Source organism: Anas acuta, chromosome 9 (assembly GCF_963932015.1).
Source record: "Anas acuta chromosome 9, bAnaAcu1.1, whole genome shotgun sequence".
Lineage (NCBI taxonomy): Eukaryota > Metazoa > Chordata > Aves > Anseriformes > Anatidae > Anas > Anas acuta.
In genome coordinates, this window is record NC_088987.1 from 14113338 (window position 1) to 14137031 (window position 23694).

The following is a 23694-nucleotide window of genomic DNA, read 5'->3' on the forward strand; positions in this document are numbered from 1 at the left end:
TCTTGTGGTGATGTGCTTCATAGGAAGGAGTGTGACTTTCTGTGAATGTAGGTATGCATGGTAGTATGTGAATGTGAATCCAGTACCTGGTTAGCCTCTTTCTCCTGTTATTACCTTGTAGCTTTCCCTGCATTCTTGCTGTTTTCTGTCCTCTCTAGCCACCCACATGTGTCTACTAACGGACTACTTACGTGAGCAGGCATGAGATGGGGAAAGAGGTGCTCTGTGATGAATACTGTATTTTGTCCTCCAGGGTATGTAAGTTTAATGTCTGATGTCTTTGTTTTCTATCTCTAGTTGCAGGCTGGAATGAGTGCATCCATCACATCTGCTGGTGCTCTTGACATCCTACCACTGAAACTGCATCCATTTTCCCAGAGCACTCCAACAGGCTTGGACTGCGTGGGCTGGAAACGGCGCATCTCCGCTCCTGGTGTGTACACTGGTCTTACTTTGACATGAACTGCAAGAGAATTAAATTCTGCTTTATTGATTATGGAAACTGAATGATAAGCACTAACCTATTTTCACTGAGTGTTCCATCCATATCTGAGTAGAAATCCACTTGAAGGCAGTGGTTAGCTTTAGAGTAAAGAAAAGCTCACTAAAGGCAATGATAGTGCGGCTTGATGTAAAAACACTTGTGTTGTCCCCTAAGAATTCTATCTTACCTGGGATGATGTCATACATATCGCACTTTTGAATTAGGTTTCTGCAGACAAATCAGACTCCCTGCTGTATATTTGCTGGAGAGCACTACAGTAGTTACAGTGAGGTTCTTCTCAAGTTGCTAATTAGGCACTAAAGTAACTAAATGATCCTCTAGAGATAGAATTTCCTGTACTTTAAACAAATCATCTTAAAGAACAAGTATGCTCTATTTTTACAAGGAATGCATGTGAAGTATGGTGTCTGCTTCATTTTCAGTGATTGACACTTTTTTCAGTGTTAAAATATAAGAAGTTATTAAACAGTGAGATGTATTTTTGCTAGGTTTTTAAGTTCTTCATCTGACAGTGCTGACTCAAATCCTGCAGATATCTCTATTATAGAACCTTGGGGTGGGATAAGAAAAACAGGCTACAGAGGAGTTGTTTGGTAGCTAGGAATCTAGGCAGGAAACACCAACTGCAGTTGGGTGCCAAGCTGCCATTTCTGCCTCAGAAAGTCTCTTTGTACCATTCATTAAGCACTACTGGAATTACCTAATTAGGGAACCATAACTCTGCTAATTACGTCAGAGTCGAATGGTCAGAATATCTTGTCAAGCAAAACTGTTTTGCTTTCTGACGCATAGTACAACTTGTGCACAGAATCAGGAGGTTTTGTCTGGAAATAAGAAAAAAAAATTACTTATCATTGTGTCAGGAGCCCTGCCTCTGCTCTCGCAGCACTGAGAGCTTTGATCATTTGCTGTCACAGGCATTTGGTGTTGCCCCCAACACTTAGGACCAGCTCTCTGGCTGAATTTTAAAAGCTGCCACGTCAGCTTGTGGAAATCCCAGATGGAAACCTGTCATTGTCAAGTTGTCTGTATGTTTCTGATATTAGCTGAAATCCCTAAGTGCCACTGTCATAGAAGTAACTTCAGAGTCACAGCTGATACAAATTTCATAATTCCCAACTGGGACCTGGGAGAGTTAATATAATGTGTGTGTGTATATTTATGTATATGTTGTGTGTGTATATATACACACATATATATGAGTGTTGGGGGGAAGGAGGGGAAGAAAACGAGATGTATATGGACTAACTGGTAGTCCTGTAGCTGTCTATATGCTATCTAGAAATGGGACACTTGGTTTTTCACAGTCCCCTCTAGTTCTTCAGGTATAAAAAGATAGCTGATATGATCCCAGCCCAAAAGGTGGCACGCATGTCTGTGAAACTTCTGTCATGCATCTACTTATCTACTTATTACCTGAGCACAAGAGTACAGCTGGGTACAAACTTACTAATTTAGGTGAGACCACCTGCTCCCAACTAAAATACGTCATGAGTGCTGGGAGAAGGGCTTGATTTTTTTAATGCCATATCTGCTGTATTCATTAGATTCCAAGACGAGTCACTGGCACTAGGGCACTGAGACATTGTTCTTTCTACCTTTATGTCAAACTGGGAGAAGTGAGATGGGCTCAGACTTGTCATATGGATATTCCAGCAGTTAGAATCAGCCATGCTGTGGTTCTCTTGATCTCTAATCAAGTTTTGCAGACTACCTTCCTGTTACCACTTCTGTCTAGGGCAGCCACTTGAGAAAACTGTAAGAAACCAGTAGATGGCTCTAACATCTGTGAAATAAAGAGCAGCTGAGGTGTTACTAATCTTCTCTATTTTGCAAAGATTGACAGAGTCTTGAGCCTCCTCCAGAGAAACACAGAGGTTAAGCACACACGCAGGTTAGCAAAAACAAGCAAACAAAAAACCAGCAAACACACACACAAAAAAATGTGCTTAATCAGGAATGTTTAAACATTTTGGAGGGCCCTTTGTGGCTTTACCACATGCTTTGGTAGGTACTGTTGGTGAGTATCATGCATCTTTTCCCTGTAGTTGTCTTGTTATGCCCATGTCTTCAACTTGCACCTTGCGGGATATATCTGTCCCTTACTGCCTGACTTACCATCCTATTTGAATAAGTTAGAGTGAAAGACCAGTCTAGGACGCAAGCCACTTTCTAATGTAGATATGGGAATGCTTTTCTACCTTTTGGGCCCTCTGAAACCTTGAGACCATTTTACCCAGGACCCACCAGGAAAGGGCTGACAGGGAGGTCCCACAATTACAGGAAGGAGCAATAATAGGGTAATAAGGGTTTGGGTTTTAAAGCAGTGGATCAGCATGTTTGTCCTTTGGCTGTTCTATGTATTCTGTCCTTCCCTATCTCTCGACCAAGTCCAATATCTGTTTATTTGCAACATGAAGACATTGCCTAAGATTGGGATGTGTTGCTGAGAAGCTGTTTGATGGATGTAGCTGAGACTGGGCCCAAACTAGGGGATGGGTAGTTTGGGGATGAGAGCTACTAGCCCACAGGTCCAGAGCAGAGGGAGGTGCCATTTCCAAGCTTCTTCATCAGGGCTTACCAGCCGGAGACTGTCACAAGGTGACAGATACATGGAATTATCGAAGACTTGGATTTGTAGTTTCTAGAAGTCCCATCTCTTACTGCTTCCTGTGCTTCTTAGCTAGAGACATTTCTTACCTTGTACCTGTCCTGGTTACCTTCTAACAGATGTTTTACCCTTGCTACCTCTAAGAGAATCTGTGAAACTTTTGGATAGGGTCATGTATGACCCTTAAACCTTCAAGATCTGTTGTCTCCCCATAATAAGAGGAACTCATAATTAATGTATTACAAGGTCTTATTTGTCTCGTACAGCTTTGATACAACAGACCTTAAGCCTGTATTATTTTAAATCATTATTTAAATGCAGGCTGAATCTTTCTAGCAATTTTCCCTGTGTCTTTAAACAGCCAAAGATCTTTAACTTTCCTGCTATCATATATCTACAGATGCCCTGGTGTTCTACTGCTGTGGTGGTGTTGGTTATACCATCCTGAGATGCATACATTTGTTCTGGCTGGCCTGTACTAATGAACATACTAAGGGCCTTGGAAATCTTACATGAGCAGTAACAATAGGCAAGCCAAGTTCTCAAAGTCTTCTGTTGAGAGCCTGGAAAACAGTGACCACTTAATGATTCTGAGTTATCCTCTGGCCTGATTGGTATAACGGAAAGTTTTTCTCAGAGGCAAAAGGACTGTTTGTTTACTTAACATCATGTGGCCAACTTTCATCTTATTTTCCCAGCTATAGATGGGCTGTTAAGCTCACACTTGGCAACAGTTAACGTGAAGATGTTTGACAACCAGTGGAGAAATCTATTCAAGAGGGAAAATATTAGCTTCAATAACAGGACTTCATTATGTTTCATAAATATTTAGCAATCCTGTTGTTCAGAAAAAATAATAAGCAGAACTATTTATTCCCATTTTTGTCATTTTAGTTCTTGAAGGGACACAAAAAAGAGCGGTGTGCAAATATGCAGAAATGTATCATTGCAGCTGTAGCATGAAGCGTCAATACCATTCTAATATTAACCCATGGAAGTACCATTGAATTTAAGTGGCTAAAAAGCAATCACTTTGTCTATTGTATTTTCACAGATATTGTATTAATCACAGATATCTTAGACCTGCTATGTCAGCCTTGATTCTGTTTAATCACAGCCACAAATATTTGCACTCTGTGAGGTCTCTGATAACATGTGCTCACTCAGATTTTCATCCAACATAAAAATCTGGGCCAAGAAGTGATGGCCGAGTTCCTGAAACTTTGTCATAGCAGGTTGAGTGGGATTGTATATGTTAGCTATTGAGGTAAAACATTTAGCGTATCAATAAAAACTTTTTGTGAAGTAAAGCGTGAAAAAGTAGATCTTAGCAAATCCTGAATGATCCTGGCAATTGCTGTTCAAAAGGTAAGAGATGACAGAGTCTAAAGCATCCAGCACATATTAAGGATCAGGCTGTTCTAGGCTGGGGCTACCTTGACTAGCTTGATCAGGCTGCACATTGAGATCCCTGATCTGTAATTGGAGACAGTTGCTGCTACGGCAACTTTAATGGTACTGTCTTCTCTATCAAATTTCACAGCAAAAAGTCAATGTAGATTTAAAAAAAAAAAAAAAAAAAAAAAAGGCTATGAGGTCTGTACTGAGGTGGAACTCCTCTCTAGTGGGTTGTAGTTTCAAAACTGATTTAAAATTGTTATTTCCAAAGCTTGGCCTTGTAGTGTTTTTCCTTTGCACTAGAAAATGCCTTTCCAGTGCATATGCATACTGCAGTAATACCTTCTGCTAGGATTACAGCACCATTGTCTCTGGCCCTGAATAAACATCTTTTGGTCTTTGCCAAGTGTATTCAGTTCAGAGAGTGGGAGGGTTAGCGGAAGAACAGATAGTGTCCGAAGCAGGTTGGGGGCAGAGCAAGGGCAGTTGCTACAGGGTCTCTGTGAATACTGTATGGTTTTGTAGTTCAGCCAAGAATTGATAAAGCTACTTGGAGTTTTCTTCTTCATGTATCAAGCATAGATTTGAAGGAGCAGAAGTAGGGTAGCTGGTACTGAATTGTAGCATCTTAGTGCCTCTCATGTCTAGGGACCTGCACTGTCCCTTCCTCTTCTCTATGTTCTAAATCCACCAGACAGCTGCGTTCATCTCTGTTGTTTACACTTTACTTACCTTCTCCCCTGTTATTATAATCAGGCAGTGTTTCTCTCAATTTATACTTTAATGCAGTCAGTTCTAAAGGCCCTTAGAGTACTAGATCAATAGAGAAGAGTGGTTCTACTGCAGTCAAATGGAGAACACGTTTCCACTTCTGTATTGGGAGGCATTAGGGGAAGATATTTTGGTGCAAGTGGATAAGATACATTCTGATAGTTATATGTTATGATAACTGAAGGATTTTTACTTATTTATTTATTTATTGCTAACAATCAACTGGAGAGAGATTATTTTATTTGTTGCTGTTACTGTGGAGACCCTTGTAAGGTTCCTGTAAGGAGTAGCTGAAATGTTTAAGGACTCAAAAGCTCAAAAGTTGTCTTAGTATGGTTGGATGCTTGATAGTAAATTTCAGTGATGGAGGGCAAAGGATGTCTCTTTCAGTAAATATTCAGTAAGACAACAGTCTGCTGACCTAAAGTACACCCTGCTATTGCATAGATAAAGGAATCTCACTGTTGGAGCTGGCTTTGGCCATGTTAATAATGTGACTTTATTTACTTCAGGCAGAATTACTTAACACAGAAATAGTTAAACAAGTGTTTTCAGTTCTTGTATGAAATTATGCTCCTAGTTCTGAGTTTGGATGCCTAGACACACATTCGCTTTGCAAATGGTAGGAGCAGTTTGATTTTTCTCAGCGTATTCCTTTGTGTCCCACCTGTGACTGATTGTCCCCCACTCAGCTGTGCTTGTAGTGCTGAGCTGCTTGTTCACTTCAGTCCAAACCCTTCCTGAGTAGTTACTGAATCTCACCTGGCCACCATTGAGCTGACTTGGATAAGTTCACAATGAAGCAATATATTTCTATCTTTTAATCAAAACACACATTCTGGTGACTAGCCTAAGAAACATTATAAAGCTTTTTTTTGCCATACATGGTACGAACTATGTGGCTACTCTTAAATTATTTTTGATAGCATCCAACAAATCTACCATTGTAAGGCAGGTATTTATATACCTCTAGCAGAGTGGTGATCTGGAAATGTCCTTTACCATAAAACCTTTGTGGTGTTTCAAAGCACTTAAATGGTATAATTATTTCTCCATTCTTGGGAAACTACCATTGTTTCAGAATCCTTTTTATAGGGGCATACTGCATCACATGCCAGGTAATGAGAAATAGAACCATCTAATTAAAAATAGTGATGCTGTTTCAAGTGGGACTGAGGTCTAACAAAGATCCCACGTTGAAATAGAGACCATCCCAAGTCTATAGTCTGTGAGTGGATATTAAATGACTTTTCAAAATTCCCAGCTGCAACCTCCCCAGATCTCAATCTGTGTTTTTCTGGCTTTGATTTCATTTTTATTTTTTTTTTCTGAGGACTTACAAAAATAGTTTTTTAATAGCAGCAGCAGCCACAGCCAGTTCTAAACATGATTAGTTTATATGTTAAGTCCTTTCCGAGTTCTCAGGGGAAGCAGATAACACAAGGTCTCTCTCACTTGGGCATTTTTAAAAAGCATGAAATCCTACTATTTCCACTTATTTATTTTTAATCTGACAGCTCTGTTAAATTATGAGGAAAGATCTCTGTTCCACTCTTGCTTTTTTAATGCCTTGAAATTGGTTGTAATAAAAATCAGCTGTTAGAAGCTGCAGCTGAGAGCAGTTGAAATGCCACAGAGGGAGCCTCCTTAGTGGACCCCTATGATGTCAGGATGCATCGAGACAAGCAGAGAGGAGGATAGGAATCCAGCTCAGTCCTCAGACAGCGCTACCAGGTACCACTGCCCTGGGAGCAGCTACAGAGCGCTCAGCCCATTTTCTCCCCCGGCACAGAAGAGCCCCTGGCTCTCCCTCTTACCTGCCTGCATGAGGACCCAGCAGTGCCCCAGTGAGTCCAGTGGGGCACACAGTGGAGAAAACTGCAGTAGCAGTGGAAGCTCTGGGCTCTCACCGGGTTCAGATTCGGACAGCAGTGGGGTGGTGTGCGGTGGTGGTACTGGGATGAGAGGTGTCCTGTCCAGATACTGGAGCTTGGAGAGCCTTCACTCTGCCACAGGTAAGGGACTTTTATTTTTTTTAAATTACTCTATGATATTGCACTGACCTTGAGATATCAAATGAAACCTGATAAAGAGTATGTCATTGGGAAATGCAGTCTCTTAGTCATGAAAAGTAACCAAAAAAATTGTTTGCTAGCTGATCCCTCTGCAGATTTATAGCCGAGGCAGAACAACACAGACTATTAAAATATGTCTTAGGTCAGAAGGCAAGAAATAGGTTCTTAATGGTTTTGGAAACAGTGTTTAGGAAGCACTGAAAACCTGATAAAAGCTGTCCTTTCATTTTAGCATTTCTTATTTCAGCTAAAATATATAGAGAGCCTAAACTCAGAGCTGGCATTTCTGTGTAAGTGCCTGTGTATAGTATTGTTGCTTTCAGAAAATATCCAAGCGAGGTGCTGTGCAGGAGAAGAGACCTAAGTGGGTTTGCCCTGCTGTGTACTGAAAGAAGGAAAGGCAGTTCCCTGAGCCCACTGTTCCAGTTTGGTTTCTATTTTCCTGTCCTTGGCTTAATTCCTTTTTGTACCAGAGATTTTGGAGGTATGTTTACACAGCCCACTTCTGTTCTGCTTGACATGCCTGGATCCGGCATTCTAGTTTTTAATCACTGATGTGCCTGTTTAGAGCTTGGATGTTTGAACTGCAAGCATGGGAAGGAAGCTTTCTCATTCCCAACTGATACCAGCAAAGGAGCCTGGCAATGATTTCAGTGGCCACTGATCGCTAAGCTGTTCAGTTTGTTGCTTGATTGTTGCTGTCTCTAGAGAGGTTTTCAGCAGACCTGCAACAAACGAGTTCTTCTCTCAGATAAATTCAGACAAGGCCACCAGTGACTGCCATTTCCTTCATAAAATTACTTGATGCTTTCAGCTAGAGGCAAGCCTTAGGAAGAATTCTAGGTGTAGTTCTGTGAGATCTGCTTTAGCTGCACATGCTTCTAATCAGATGGTCTTAACTCCATCTACTACTGTAGATTTGGGGCTGTTTAATGAAATCTCCATTGCTGCTTTGGAGTCCTCAGCCAAAGTGAGAGAAGAGGCACTGTTGTACGGTGAGAGATTAGAGCAGGGTGGCCAGCCTAGCTGACTTTGTAACCCACACACCAGACCTTCCAGGTGGCCAGGAAACAGAATACCTACTGTGTGTCCTGAGAGTCCAAGGGCAGGAAGAAAAAGGTCAGGGTGAGATCAGGCTGTTGGCCCTCTGTTGCTGGGAATACAAGCTACTGAGATGCAGAATTGTATCCACATCTGCTGGCTCATTTTCTCCTGTACCTGGGAATGTAAATAATTCCCAGAATAGCTCTGACATTGTCATAAAGTAGCCCTGGCACTGGAACCTTTTTCAAAGTACTCAAGAGCTCCAGACAGGGTAGTGACTGCAGTTTCAGTCACCTCTGTCTTATAGGATTTGCTGTCAGCTGTCCTCTATGGATGTAAGCTTGAGTTTAATCAGGTCAGTTGATATAAATGATGTACAGTGATATCAAAGATGCAAGGTTGATAACAAAACCAAACTTTGAAGTTAAGCTTCTTTTTCTAAATGCCCTTTCATTTCCACCAAGTTCTGGTTCAGGGGGCAAATGGTGTCATTTTGTGGGTGCATACATTTAGCAGGTAATGTAGAGGTAAGAGGAAATACAATAGAAAATTGTATGGAAGTAGACTGTGGACAGGGAGAAACCAAATCAAGTTTCATTAATACAGTATTGCTATATCAATATAATAATAAAAGATCACTATTTCAGGCTCCTTGCTGCCTCTAAAAATGCTATTGTTGGTAAGTGTCTTATGGGCAGAGATGTCTCAGCAGGTTACCCCTAGTAACTAACAAAATTCAGGTCAAAGTTAAGATTGAGCCTTAAAAGCAATGCATCTCCCCAAAGAGCTTACTTTGTTTTGGTTCTGCGCTCTCTGTATTCTTCTCTGTATTGAACTGAGGCAGCCATGGTAAGGAACTGCTCCTTGCCATCAACACCAGTTATCGAGCAGAGCAACAAGGCAGGATTTCTTTAAGTACATGCTAAATAACATTTTTGAATGGAAAATTTAATGTACTGCTTAAAAAGAAAAACAGCAGCAGCAATAACATCTGGCAGTGTGTGTGAAAGCAGCAATAACTGAAATGCGTAGCAGTGTCCAAGAAAGATTTCACCTCACCTTAGCTGGTGAATCATGGCAGTCTTCAGCACATCGGGGTGTCATGTCAGGAAAAATGAATTTTTGAATTTTCAGGGGAAAAATGAGTACAAACTGTGTGCAGACACCATGAACTACCCAATGGTGCGTTTTAAAAGGCTGGAAGATGAGTCAATTTCTTTCCCTGATTTCAATTTATTAATAAGTGGTTCTGGGTTTCCAGAAGTGGCCTTAAGGCTGGATAGGTGGAATTGGCAGACATTTGGTTTTGGTGTTTTTTTTTTTCCTTCCAGTGTGAACGCAAAATTTTCTATAGGGATCTTCATACTGAGTTTGTTCTTCTCTGAGACCTCAGAGAAAGAGACTAGATTTAAGTGATTGAAATGTAGAGGTGAAAAGGAGGTGAGAGATCTTCAGTACAACTGGAATGCAGCAGTTCGAGGTTTTTACATAATTCAGATTTCAAGAGTGTAAAGATGGATGTATGTTTATACATGTATATAGCTGAGAATGCGTGACCTCAGAAATGCAGACATCTCCTACACAGAAAAGATAGTGTTCTCCCAGATTTTCAAGGGGGAAAAGCAGTTTTCAATTTAAATTCTTCCTCTGCATTCAGTAATCAAGTACGGTTCCTTTTGTTTTGGAGTTGACTTTCCTGTATTGATCAAAAGGGAAGTTGTATACGTGATAAAGAAATGAAAGAGAAAAGACCAATTTCTACAGTGCAAACTGCTTTGCAAATGTCATCTGGAAAAAAAAAAAAAAAAAAGTAAAAAGATTGACTTTATATAAATTGAAAAATTCTACTTTTTTAATGTCAGTCAATGGCATTTTTGGTCTAAATGTCAATATACGTTGTTACATGAGAGAGCCCCTCTCCCTGAGGCTAAATATAAACATGAAAAGAGGGAATGCTGTGCAGTTCTACTTAGCTCTCCATTTGAGGATGCCAGAGGACTTTGTAAGCATTAATAACCCTTGCACAGGGCCCGTGAGGCTTTCAGAGTTTGATTTAGGATAAAAAAGAGATGTATATAGTTTCATACTCGGAATAGTAGCCTTGCTGTTTAGATACCTATTTTTAAATACTTACAAGCAATTTCCAAATGTTTGGCCTCTGCAGTACTCCAGTGAGAAAATGAGTGGGAGCTAGGGTTGCTCAGCAATTCTAAAAATCAGGCTTTATGTGTCTCAGTGGGACAAAAAGACATGAGGCATCCAAATTAAAGGTCAGCTGTGACACTGCTCCAGCAAGTGATTCAGTGGCACTACGGGCACTCTAACCCCGGTTTCCTAGGCAAGACATATCCCAGGCTCATGCTGCCTATATCTCATTCACCACTGTTTTACAGCTCTACTGAAAAGTTCGTTTCCTTTAGCATATTTCCAGAATCTAGCTTGTGAGTAGGTCTCTGCTTTTCCAGTTCCTTTGTTGCTAATCCAACCCTGACCTCATTAATACTCTGTGTATTCTTTTGCTTGTCTAAGATGAGAAGGACTAAAACAGGGGTTGCCACTTGGTAAACTAGGTTGATGTAATTTCCCAAAGAGATCTTCTGTGTATTTGTGAATATGTATCAATTGTACAGACTACACTTCAGTGCACCACTGCACAGTTTCTATATACTGAAATGCTCATCTACTTGTCTTGGGAATGTAGCCTCGAAACAATACGAAAACATGGAGTAGGAACTTATTTTCATTTAGACCTAAAAAAAAAAAAAAGGCAACAAAACAGTATTTTGAAGTCATTGCATTATTGTGGCTTATGAAGGTGCCAGTAATAGAGCTGTGGCAAATAGTTTGCATCTTTCATGTTTGGCAACAGGTTTTATTTTGAACTCTTTATTTTTCCTTTTTCTTGCCCTAGCTCTGCCTTTTTGGTACTGAGGTCTGCAACTGTGTTCATGGACTGCAGTGCATTATTTCACTGACCCTTCTTTCTCCAGGGTCACCTAGCCAGCAGGAGTTAAAGAGGTCACACAACAGGAGATTGATTTGAGGTTCAAAGTGTTTCAGAATGCTTCTGAAGACAAAAAAAAAAAAAGTGCTTCAAAGCATGCACTATAGGATGCTGATGTTATGTTTCACCCTTGATTTGGTAAATTGTAAGCTCAGAGACTTCAGCTGGATTCATTGCTTGCATTGTAGCATGTCCTATGTGTTCCACTCCACCCAATATATTTCCTGTGTCATCTGCCAGAACAACTTCCACTCATCTTCTGAACAATTCATTAATGATTTTAAAAAAAAAACAAATACAACAATCCTAAAAACAACAATCCATGCTAAATTGACTCTGATTTTTCTCTCTGTGCGGATTCATTTGTAATGAATTTTTTAATGAATTTTTAATGAGATATTTTTATTTTGCATTAAAAGGAGTAAATGCTTATTCTCATCATGTTCCAGTGAGGCTTCCATTGCCGTACATCATCACCTTGATTTAAAGATAAAAAATTTTTTTGCTTGCCTGCTTTCAAAACATCTCCTAGGAAGAATGTTTGGACTGTGAGTAATGCTGCACTTTCTAAGGAATGTGGCATCTTCTAAGGCTGTATTTCCTCAAAGACTCAGTTGCATTTAAAGTAGCCCTTCAGATCAGCACTTGATTTCAGGTTCATCCAAGTTGCTCCTGTTTTGTCAGGTAGAATTGAAACAGTTCAATGCCACCTAATCTGGGGACTACCAGCATTTTGCATCGGGAAACTCAACTGGTCCAAAGGGGAACGAGGTGGTACTGTGAAGCCTCCCTGACCCTCCTTTCTCATACCTTTGGGTGGACATGCAGAGGCTTGGAGTAACTGTTGCATATGCTGGCCCATCTGGACCTACTTCTGGCATTTTTACTAATATTGCTTAGTCGTTAAAATAAGCAATAATAATTAACAGTAATTTCTGTACTTTGCCACAGGGGCATACCCTTTAACTTGTTAAACTTATGTCCAACTAAGCTTATTCCCCACTAACATCCTATCCTCCAATTCCTCTGTATCATAAGTATTTTTGAAGGATTAGAGAAACATAATGGTCTTCTGAGGGTCAGTGACTATCCATGGAGATTTCTAATTACAGTCCTGCCTCATCTCAAAATCCTTTGTAGTCTGAGGTTTGTTAAAACCAACCTACTGGTTCCCTAGGTTGCCTAAAAATACCAGGAACAAGCTGGGTGCACTAGGCTGCACGGGGTGCTGCTGTTCTGCTGTGCAGTCCCAAAGCTGTCTTTGTAAGCATGAATACCGGCTACGTTAGGTGGCTGTGCAATTGCCACCAAAACTGCAGGTAAAGGCAGTGCGCATGTGCATGAAGCAAGACATTAGTTTGGGTGTGAGCTGATGGGGCCATAGCTTGCTACTAGTTAGCTGCCTTCGATCACATTCTTATTAAAGTCTGTCCTTGCAGACGTAGGCAAAAGATGTGATAGGAAGCCTAGTATTAGCACAAAATGATTAGTTTAAATGGGCAGGAAGGATTAAGCTGTTTAAGCTTTCCATGCCAGGTATTAAAAGCCCTCAGCTAAGTATGAACCAAGATCACTACTCAAATGCACATGCAGAAAGACGTACTTGGCATTTAGAAAGTGTAGCTCATAGATTGCTTCAAAAAGAAAAGATTACATAGATTGCACGTGCACTAATTGGACATAGCTCCCTGTTCTTGGAAGCGTAATTGAGTTTTTTTCAGTGATTTTGGGAAAAATCATGGCATAAACAAGTTTAGAGGAGGTAGAACTGTCTGTATGTGATTACTGAATTAAAAACAAAAAAACAAACAAAAAAAACACTATATGGGAATAAAAGCTGTAGCAGTAAGACTGAGTCTAATCCATGGAACAGGTGCCACCCCAAGACTGCTGGAGCTGCTTCTGTTGTGCGACTTCTGTTCATGTCTTTAAGCTAACTTACCATTACATTCTCTTGCACTGGAGTGCACTGCAGCTGTAAGGCTCATGGAAGTAAGCATGGAGTCCAGCCCTGCTTTGCACTCTGTTCAGAAGTGGTCACTTCAGAGGTCATGTAAAAAACTTACCCCTGCAGCGTTCAGGCCTAACATCAGCTTAGGTTGTGAAGTGGTTGCAAGGGAGAAGTTACAGCAGGATGCTGAAGACAGGAGCGTGGTCCAAGGACAAGGCACATAGAGCTCCAGGCCTGCAGCAGGGGGACCTGCTTACGTGGTTCATCTGCAGATTTTGTTGTGTGATCTCACAATGTAAAAAGTATTGTCAATTCTGGAGCTTTCATTTGAAGCAACAAAGATGTGGCTTAAATGGTGCACTGGCAAGAGCCACTCTGAGCAGTCCCTGAGCTGAGCAGAGCTGCATGGCAACTTGAGGTCACTGCTCTACATGCTGCTCAAGGCAAAACCCTACCCTGCATGCCCAAAAGAAGCTTTGACAGTAAACCTTTTAAGAGAGTTTATTACAATCAGACAGTGTTACTAATATCTTGAAAATGATGGATTTGAAATGTGGCACTCTTATCAGCTTTAAAAGCATGAATAAATTAAAAATATGCAGAAACCATCTGTACTGAAACTTGTTGATTGCATCTACTCTCTTTGGAAAGAGCAAAATATCTTTTGGCCTATTCTGAGCTTCACCACAATTCCTATTTCATGCTAGTTTAATGTTGGTACTCTCAATTGTCTGAATGCAGGGGTTTGGTCAAGCTTTATCCTATATATATGTGGTCACAGTTGGTGGTATAATGCTCACCTGTGTTTGTGCTGCTTTTCCTGGCTCACATAAGAGCATGCATAGGACATCTGGGACTTCCACTTAGTCCCCAAGTACTGCTTGACCATAATCTCTGTGGCATTGGAGGAACTCTCCAAAGTTATTCTATGTGGGACAACTTATGCATCTCTTAGGTATCCACCTGTGGTGGTCTGCTGTAGATAACTGCTCTGGTCTGGAGCGTTTAGCTTTCTGGTGGAAAAACATTACAGTTCCAAGGATTAAATAAAGAAATGTCACAACTTTTCAGGGCTGTGACTTGACACGTGATCAGGATTATTTAAAAATCCACGAATTAGTAGCAGCCAGATAATTAGTAATGACTTACATAAATAAATAATTCTTGATGTCTCTGGAATCATGAATATAAATGAGCATGAGCACTTCTGTGTCAGTTCCTGAGACTCTGCCTGGCCAAATACAGGGTTTTCCTAAGTAAAGACAGGGACTGCAGCCTGCAATTCTGCTTCCAGTCAGGCACTGCCTATCCTTTTCTCAGTGCTTGTTTTTGAGAAAAGCAACTTGATTGCAAATACCTTGCAGCTGTAAAAATAATAAAAGATGGGGATGACTTCTGTTTTTTTTGTTTGTTTGTTTGTTTGTTTTTTGTGGGAGCATAGTGCCAATACAGGGAAGAGGAGCATCGTTCTGACCTCTTGTCAGAGCACTTCTCTATTCTTACGCTTTACACTTCTAGTAGGCCGCTCACTAATATGCAGTGGCACCAGTGCTTTGACTTCGCAGCTGACTGTGACCCAGTTTCTCCTTCATGCCAAGCAAAGCAGGGGCAGTTCGGGAGTTTCTGAGTGCATCTTGCCAAAGTACAAGCTGTATGCAGATAAGGGCAGAAGTAATTTCTCCCAGTTACTTTCCTGCCTTTACATATGACAGAGGTTTATTCACATCACCTTCACTTGAGTGGTTCACTGTGCAGTGTGGAATATTGATCCTTTTCCTCAGTCTGGCAGCAGTGGGGGATGGAAGCTTCCCTCCACCTCCTTCCTGTTGTAATTGGCAGGGAGGTTAACTGAACTGACTGACGCTGACTGTCTTCAATCATACTCCTGTTTCCAGAGTCATGGAGAAATGAAGCATCCTTTGCAGTAGGATGCTCCTGGACACTTTGCGTACTGTAGAAAGTTCTAGTCTAGCCTGAGGGCTTTTAAGGCAGATCTCCCCTCACCTCAACTCTCTAGTTTAGGCAACTCTGTAGTCAAATCACCCTTTTCTAAGTGGGATCAGCTACAGTGTGTTGTTCGGGACTGTAGTTAATTGGGAACTTAGTAGTCTCTCTTGGTAACTTGTAGGCCGTGACCACCATTACAGTAAAATTTTATGTTTAAACAGAATTAACAGTATTTCAGTAAGTTGTGGTCACCTCTGAGCAGTCTGGCTTTGTTGTCTTACCACCCCATTTGATGTTTATACAATGAAGATTCCCCCGAGCCTTTTCTTCTCCAAGTTGAACAATCCCAGCTTGCTCAGCCTCTCCTTCTATGTCAGATGCCGTAATCAGCTCTGTGGCCGTTTGCTGGATCCACTCCAGTATGTCTACATTTTCCTTAGAGTCTCAACTGGATTGGTTGTCAGCTGACTTCTGGCTGAGTTTTTCAGGTCTTGACTACCTTAATGATCATCCTTCTTATCTGTGTAGCAGAGCAACTGGTGTCATATCATTGGCTTTATCTGGCCAAGTGCTTTCTTTGGCAGAGAAGGTAGGTAGATTAAATTTTCTGAAAACGAAGCAGAAGCAAATCTTTACTGCCACAGTTCTGAGGGCCAGTTTGCTGACTCTTTGGGTTGCCAGAGGCATCCCGACTTGCTTCCTGTTTATCAGGTGAGGGTATAGTTGGAGAAGAAGCTTTGTGAAGACAAGATAGGTCAGAGCTGCTTAACTGCAGCAGATCTTGTAGCTGATGGTTCACTGGTGACACATATCTGTATAGACAGCATTTGACACCTAAAACTCTACATTAGTGTTTAATTTTTAAGCCTTTGAATTGCATGGTGGAGGTGTTTGTTGTTTTTTGTGTCCTCCTGCTGCACAGTTCCACACTTGCTAAGTATACCAATGGGAATTGGGAGAACTATCAGCTGGTCAGTGCTGTTTCTACTTAGAGTAATGCAGGATACTAGCTGTATCATGGCCTCAGGCATAGTGTGCATGTGAAAAGGATCTGGTTGCACAAATAGTTTATGCAGATCTGAAGGCCTATCTGAATTATCTCCAGAAAGCACTGAGGCAATGTGCTCTCCCACCAAGCCGTGTATGTGGTTTCTACGCTATATACACTGAGACTCATTGAGCCTCTCTATTTATAGCACTTAATAAGTAGCAAGTCATGGCACAGAAGGGACCTACCACATTGGACACAACAGCATATTGTTTTACTGCTGCAGTACTGGAATGATTAATCCCAGAAACCTATGTTAGAGGCCAGTGTGTTTGTTATAATGAGTATTTATGAGTAAATGCCATGGATAGTCCGGCTTACATACAGCATCCCTTGGTTGTGAATGTCATCCCTTGTTGCCCAGTCTGTGGGACACAAAGGATGTGTACACAATTGATCTAGCCATTGTTCTTGTGCAATTAAAAGCATTGCTAAAGGAACAGTTAAGTAGGGCTTCCACCTGTGAGCACTGACTGAAACTGCTTGCTCCTTGTCTAAGCACCTGAGATAGTGAGACTTCAGCAAGTTTTTAGGAGAGACTCTGGAAGTAGACAAAACTGCTGGGTGGGTGAGGGGGAAGGGGTTTTGGTAATTACTAGCTTCATGTGCTCCCCTGTGGCAGGCAGGCACCTTAACTTAATTCCTACTCTGTTTCCCCTGCTACAAAGGGACAAGCTTGTGTGAGTTGCTAAGCACTGTCTGTTAGATAATCAAAAGGAAAACAGAGCTGGGCCATAGACCAAAAACATTGCTCTGAGTACCTTACTAGGGCCATAGTGAGCACTCCGACTGATGCAGGTTGGAATTTCCTGGCACCACATGCAGCGCTGAGCCAGGATCTCAGAGCCACATGACCGGGGGTGTCTTAGAAGACTGTCGGTGTTGAACAGTATCTCTGTGTATCCACTCACTATTTTAAGTGGATTTATGTTAAAAGCCCAAGCAATTCACACATTGCGGCTCTAGTTGTGCTGGAGTTACATTTACTGTTTAGGTCCCTGCAGTACAGCAAGAAGAGCAAGGTGCTCTTGTTTTGTCTTACAGATTATTACGCTAAGATAGCAGCTGGTGAGGAGTGGTTCAGGTCAGGTCCTGCATTGTATTGGGATTTCTTCAATGGCTGATGCTGTTTGTGGTGCTTTGCAGGAGGCCCTACTGCTGTGTGAGCCTTGCTTGGCTTCAGGAAGGAGGCAAAATCTGGCAAGTCCTTCTAATATGACTGAAGAAGTCAGTTCTTTGCTTCTGCCAGAGTTTTCTGCCTTCAAAGCAGAGATGGTGAAATGGAACAAGTGCATGAGCCTCAGCTCTTTCAAACTGAGAGTGGGAAACAAACCTTCTTTTATCAGCAGTTGTATTTCAAAGGGTATGCAATTGACTCTTCTCAGAGTGTTTGTCCCTGGTTGTAAGGAAGGAATTGGGTCTAAATGCAGTGCAGCCAAATGCCCTTTAGTCATTTTTTTTCTCTCTGTTTGCTGGAGTCAAATGTCTATATTTGGCACATCTTAGGCTGTTGTCATGGAAATGGTTCTATTGACACATCCATAGCAGTGCAGCTCTGTTTGGTACAGAGGGATTGGAAGGAAGATGGCCGAGAAAAGAAGAGGTCTGTTCTAAGGATTCAGGCATTCATAATATTTGTTCTTCAGCTTCTTAGTTCCAATTGGAAGGCATATACCTGCTGGATTAGTTGTTTTGAGCCAATATAGAAAGAATTATGTTGGGTATATCCAACATTTGAGCTTTAACATAGAGCATTACTGAACATTATGCTGGACAGGACCCCCCAGGAAAAATAGCGACCTCGAGCAGTAACATCTCTGCTCAGTCTTTTTACCCTGTATTTTTAGTTTAGATGAGATCTTGCCTACAAAGAGAGAATGCCCTTAGCATTCTGAAAATGGGAGTACCCTTTTATCTCATTCTTTGTGCTCTCCATTTAAACATTGTAGCTGGAAACTTCAGGGACATTAGTCAGATGTTTCTCCCTTTATGCATGGAAAAGAGTAATATTTGAAGCATAAATGAAGGCTAACTTAGAGGGTAGAAGTTACTCATTTTGGCAGTCAGATTTCTTGCCTAGTGTGCTTTCTGCAGCTCCCGGGTCACCCTGCACTTCCCCCAAGACAGAAGGTCAGTTGTGAGAAGGGGAAGGAATAGAAGAATGAGTTCTGGATGTATTTGCCTCATATCAACAGAAATACTGTGAAAATACTGTGATACACAGGGAGCTCCTCAGGGAGCTTAAAGACACGAAGAATCAGAAGACAGGAAAGACAGGAAACTCTAGAAGCAGTGAGAGAAGCTGCATCCTGTGTTTCAGGACTGCGCTCTGCAGGGGTCTGTCCTCTAGTGCCTGGATTTGTGGGAGGAGTTCTTCCCCCTTCCTGTGCATCTTGAATGTGGTAGGAGGACGTTTCAGTGGTTTTAATCAGATTTCTTTTTTTCCCCCTCAGTGAAGCATACAGGGCCTGGTACATGCTCAGTAAAAGCCATGTTGTTTCGCATGCAGTTAGGTGTGTATCCATCATATGCCAGATACAGACTCCACAAATCACAGTCAGACTGCAAATATAAGAAAAGACTTTTTTTGTTCTGTGTCAAAATCTTTACTTATCATGACGACCCCTATGGATTGATAGAATGCAAGTAAAAGTAGTTCCTATCCCTGTGTGACAACTGTTCTGTGCACTCCAGATACCCCCTGTAAGAAACTTGGGACAGGACTAGTATGGAAACCAATGCCAGCTGTGTTCCCAACCACTTTTAAGTGTTTTAATAGTTTTCATCCTTTCAGATTTCAGGAGTGTTTATTCATTGATTTCCCAGCTAGTGTAATACCTGCTCTCTCATGAGCAATCTATAATAAAATAATTAGTTGGGTAAAAAGTATTAGTAATTAAATTTCCCAGAACTTAAGTCTTCATATTTTGCATTGCACCCATTTCTGAAAGAGAAGTGTGTATTTTTTTTTTTTTTTTTTTTTAAATCAAAGAAAAAGCATTAGTGTTTTGCTTAAGGTTTTGGTGCAGATAGCCTGTTTCCTGGTGATTTTATTGTCCGTGCGTGCATGAAGAGAATCAGATGAGATTTTAAGTTTGTGTAGAAATTTGCATGATAAAGAAGAATGCTTTAATATATTACCTGCTTAAATCTGTGCCCATTGTTCTGCCTGAGAAGGCTGTTGCTTCCTTAAGGGTTCTGTGGGACCTATCATGGACTGGTCACTGTAAATACTGGTAGCTTAGGGTTATGAAACCCATGGTATTGCTGGTGTTCAAATAAGAATATCAACAGCAACCTGGAACTTAGTGGTTATCTTGATAAAGCCAAAAAATGAAAAATATTCTGTAAACTTAGTCCTTGATTGTCCTGGCAAATGAAACGAAAGATGGCCAACACTTTGGATATACAATCCAGGGGTTCTTAGATAAATTGCTGATTAAATTCTCCTTTGTTTTTTAGGAATATGTCTTTCTTGATCAGAGATAGCACATCTGTATTGCTGCCTTGGGCACAGATGACAAGAACTTTTTTTTTGGCTTTTGTCTGCAGGGTATGGTTATGGTTGAATAATAGAATGAACAAAATATGAAATGAAGTCTAATCAGAACAAGTTCCCAGGCAGTTTTAACATGTTAGAAATTGGGGAAGACATGGAGAAGAAATATTTTCCTTTAAAAAGTGACTTTTGTATATGTTTTCCAATTGCTTAGAGCAAAGGATCTTCTGCAGATGCTCACAACTTGACGAAGTAATCTTTCCAGATCAAACAAACAAACAAACAAAAACATCTAGGGAAACAGGGAGAGTTGATTGCTTTCAGTTAATTTATCTGTTGAACTTGGTCTATCTTGCAATGGTAATGTAGAACCTTTATTTGCTTTTGATGCAACCACCTCTGAGGCAAATGCCAAGTGATTATTTAAGTATGCTCACTATTTTCATAGCCCAGTGGAAAAGTTGGAAAAAATCACTGGGAATTTGGATGTGTTCTGTTGAGCTGTATGTTGACTGTGGTAGAAAGTGAAGGCAGTTTGCAAGCTGACCTTTTAAAACATAATAAAGGTATGCAACTGCTGTCCTTACCTGGCTGCTTTCAGTGGAAACAGATGGAAATCTCTCCTGACGCTGCAGTGGAAAATTTGATAGAGTGCAGAAGCAGAAAATGACAAATGCAAAAATGTCCTCGTTCCTGTTGTGGCATGCCAACTTGGCTAATGCAGTAAGTCCAACTCTGTTATTTTGCAGTGTGAAGCATTTGACACACAAGCTAGTTAGCCTGGCCAAAACTTTCTCAATTGCACATCGCAGCTCTTACCAGTTTCAAACAGACATTGCTTCCCCGCTGCTTAGTGGATCCCGCTGCTTAGTGGATCCAGTTTCTCTGTTTGTGTTTGATGGCTGCAGTTATGATAGGTGGCATCTTTGAGTTACTCAGAAACACTTTTATCAGCCAGAATTTAAGGGTTGGAAGGTCTTTTCAGGAGGATCAAGATAAAACTTCGTAATCACATTCACCTAGGCAACTAGTTATGGATAAAACAGCAAAGTCTTTTATTGGCTTGTTTTGTTTGCCCATAATAACCTGGCTTCTGAATAATTAACTGATGTGATCTGTGGAGCCCATGACTTTTGTGATATTGGTAGGGGAATAGGACTTAGTGGCTGATTATGTATTTCTGATTGAGAGATCAGATACGCAGCAGACTATAATAGCAATACCAAAGCCTAGTTCCTCAGGTATATCCTTGAAACTTTCAGGCAGGTGACCTCATATCTGTTTTTAGCTTTTGTGAAGTAACGTGTCCAGGATATCTGTCAGCATCATGTTCTCCCCTACACTATCCATAAGATCTACTTCCTTATTTGTGTTCCTACCTTTTCTGCTTGCAGAGTCGGTCACCAGTCTGGCTATTGTGGATTCACAGGTTCATACAGTCACTGTGGATGTGTTCATTCTTCAGCTCTTCTCAGTCATGCAGATTTCCTCTTCCTGTCATCCGTAACGTGGTCAGCTCCACGCCCCTGTCTTTGCTTCCCAAAACTTCTCCACTATCACCATCCCATTGCTGAGTCAATCTCATGTGCTCCTAGTACAATCTTATCATTTGGGTTTGATTAGTTAGAATTAAAATCACACTTTCCAATGGGTCTTACTCCTCTTGTATTTCTCTGAACTGAAGTCAATTCCTGCAAGAAAGAATCATAGAGGTGCTGATGCAGGCAAGAAGATATCTTAATGAAACAGTTTCCAAAACAGTTGCATGGTATAAAGTGACATAGAAAATTAAAAGCTTTTTTTGTCTGAGCTATTAGCTCTGACTAACTGAATCTTGCCCTGATCAACTCGTAAAATTAAAATCTAAAATAGTGATTATTTCCATCAGGTATGTCATTCACATTCAGAGGTCCTCATATTCCGATAGGTGATCCTGTGATTGATGGATTAAAGAAGAAATCTTAGAGGTCTCTTCCAACCTAGATGATTCTGTGAAATTAGTTTCCCTCCTTCTGCAGCCGAGTATAGCTGTAGATAATAACAGTTGTGATACATAAGACATAACTTGGGAATGCCTGTCTTCTTCCTGTGTGTACTTTCTTCTCCATGCAATAAAATTTTGTGTATAACTGTATAAATCCATGCTAGTCTTTAACATCCCACTTTGAATCTAATTTTAATGGTTTTACCCTTACAAAGACTGAATTAACTACACATAAATTAAAATCCATTCAGTTGTTTGATGTAGGGGTCTCCTGTTACAGGCCTTCAAGGGGATGCATTTGAAATTGGTGACTTGCTTGGTGAACAAGTAATTAGCAACATGTATCAGAGAAATGAATTATCTGCATTTGAGTGCGCAGAAGTGAAGACTTGCTGTGGAATCAACAGGAAATAGTAATGGTTTACAGTGGGCAGCTTCTCATTATAATGCAAATAAGCACGAGTTAAATGGTTGGTGATAGGTGCAGCTTTTAATGGAAATATAAAAACAGAGGCAAGCATGCAGAAGAAAAATTTCAAGTAGAGCACTTAGTGCTAGAGAGAAGTATTCTACAATATTAATTAGGCTATGCCTTTAGCATAGTTTTTGTCTGCGTGCAATGAAGAATTTTGTAATAAATAGACTTGAAGACCAGTCAGGTTATTTGCAGTTAATGCTAATTTATGATTTAGAACAATCATACTTCTGATCTGTGATAGTTGTTGCTTGGGAGACTGGATAAAGTAACAACAAAACAAGGCAAGCATGAGATTTGTGCTATACTGCATGGATTTTGTGATTAAGATTGGAATACCTCTCAGTCAGTGGACCTTTCTGGTAATATCTGGTGCCTCTGGTTAGGAACTGATATACTCACTGTCAGGCTGGTTGTAATTCTGACAGACTCACAGGCAGAAAAAAACTTAACCTCTGGCATTGCTTTTGCAGAAAGGAATTCAAGGAGTGTTAGGTAACTATTTCAGATACGTTTTCATGCTTGATGTGGCAATAAATACAGAAGCTACCATACATTGCTCTAGGTTCCTGAGGAGGACTGTGCTTTATTTCTGTTGATGCTACTTTTTTTTCTATGCCAGATGAAGTCCGTAACTCATTTCTAACATGAAGCATTTATTTGTGGATGTGGGATTATTGGAGTGATAGCAGGAAATAGGTTGATAGCTCAGGAAATCAGTTCTGCCCATAGGTCTCATACACATGTGCTGGACTTCCGAAGTATTGAAAAATACTGATTTTTGTTCTTGGGCTTTTCTTTGGCTGCATAGTGAAGGCTTTTAATCTTGTGGTTAATGTTATTTCCTCAATGTTTCCATTTAGCCCTTGTAAATCAAGGAAGTAGATATTCATTAGGTTTTCATGTATGAACACTTGCCAGAAGGACAACATTGCTCTGCCCCTGGAGGCATGAGGCAGTGAATGGATGCCATCCATTGAAACGATTCTTAAACTAGATAACCACAAAGACAACCATTTACCGTGGCAAATCTTCTGGTACTTACTGGCAGCTGGCTGTTCATGAAGGCCTTGAGCTGTCTGATTTAGGAACTTGGGTGGAATCAAGTTGTACAAATCTGGGCTCTAATCCCCATTTGCCTCAGTGTTCTTATCTGTGGTTTAGCAGTATTAGATACTGTATGTACCCAGGCAGAGGTCTTGGTCATTGATGCTGAAAGAGATTGGAGACACTATTTTATTTTCTATGCATGGGCTTCCAGAAGTTCTGTGCTATCTGGAGAGCAAAAGAATCCAGGCGCTCTGGGTAGTGATGGATCTGCACCGGGTTTAGTCCGTTCAGAAAGGAAGTTCTGCAACTCTCAATGGTTGTGTTGCGTGGCC

General features: G+C 40.8%; 2 protein-coding genes across 3 annotated transcripts in view; both read left to right on the plus strand.

The window, feature by feature from the left end:
• Positions 1-23694, plus strand: part of PLEKHB2 (pleckstrin homology domain containing B2) — a 367257-nt gene that overhangs the window by 203978 nt on the left and 139585 nt on the right. The window lies entirely within an intron of this gene.
• Positions 1-23694, plus strand: part of ARHGEF4 (Rho guanine nucleotide exchange factor 4) — a 211258-nt gene that overhangs the window by 105621 nt on the left and 81943 nt on the right. The window contains exon 6 of one of the 2 annotated variants that reach the window (XM_068691777.1): positions 298-433. In XM_068691777.1, the coding sequence (XP_068547878.1) occupies positions 298-433 (136 nt within the window). The remainder of the gene's footprint in view (positions 1-297; positions 434-23694) is intronic. The other variant, XM_068691778.1, reaches the window with a different exon arrangement.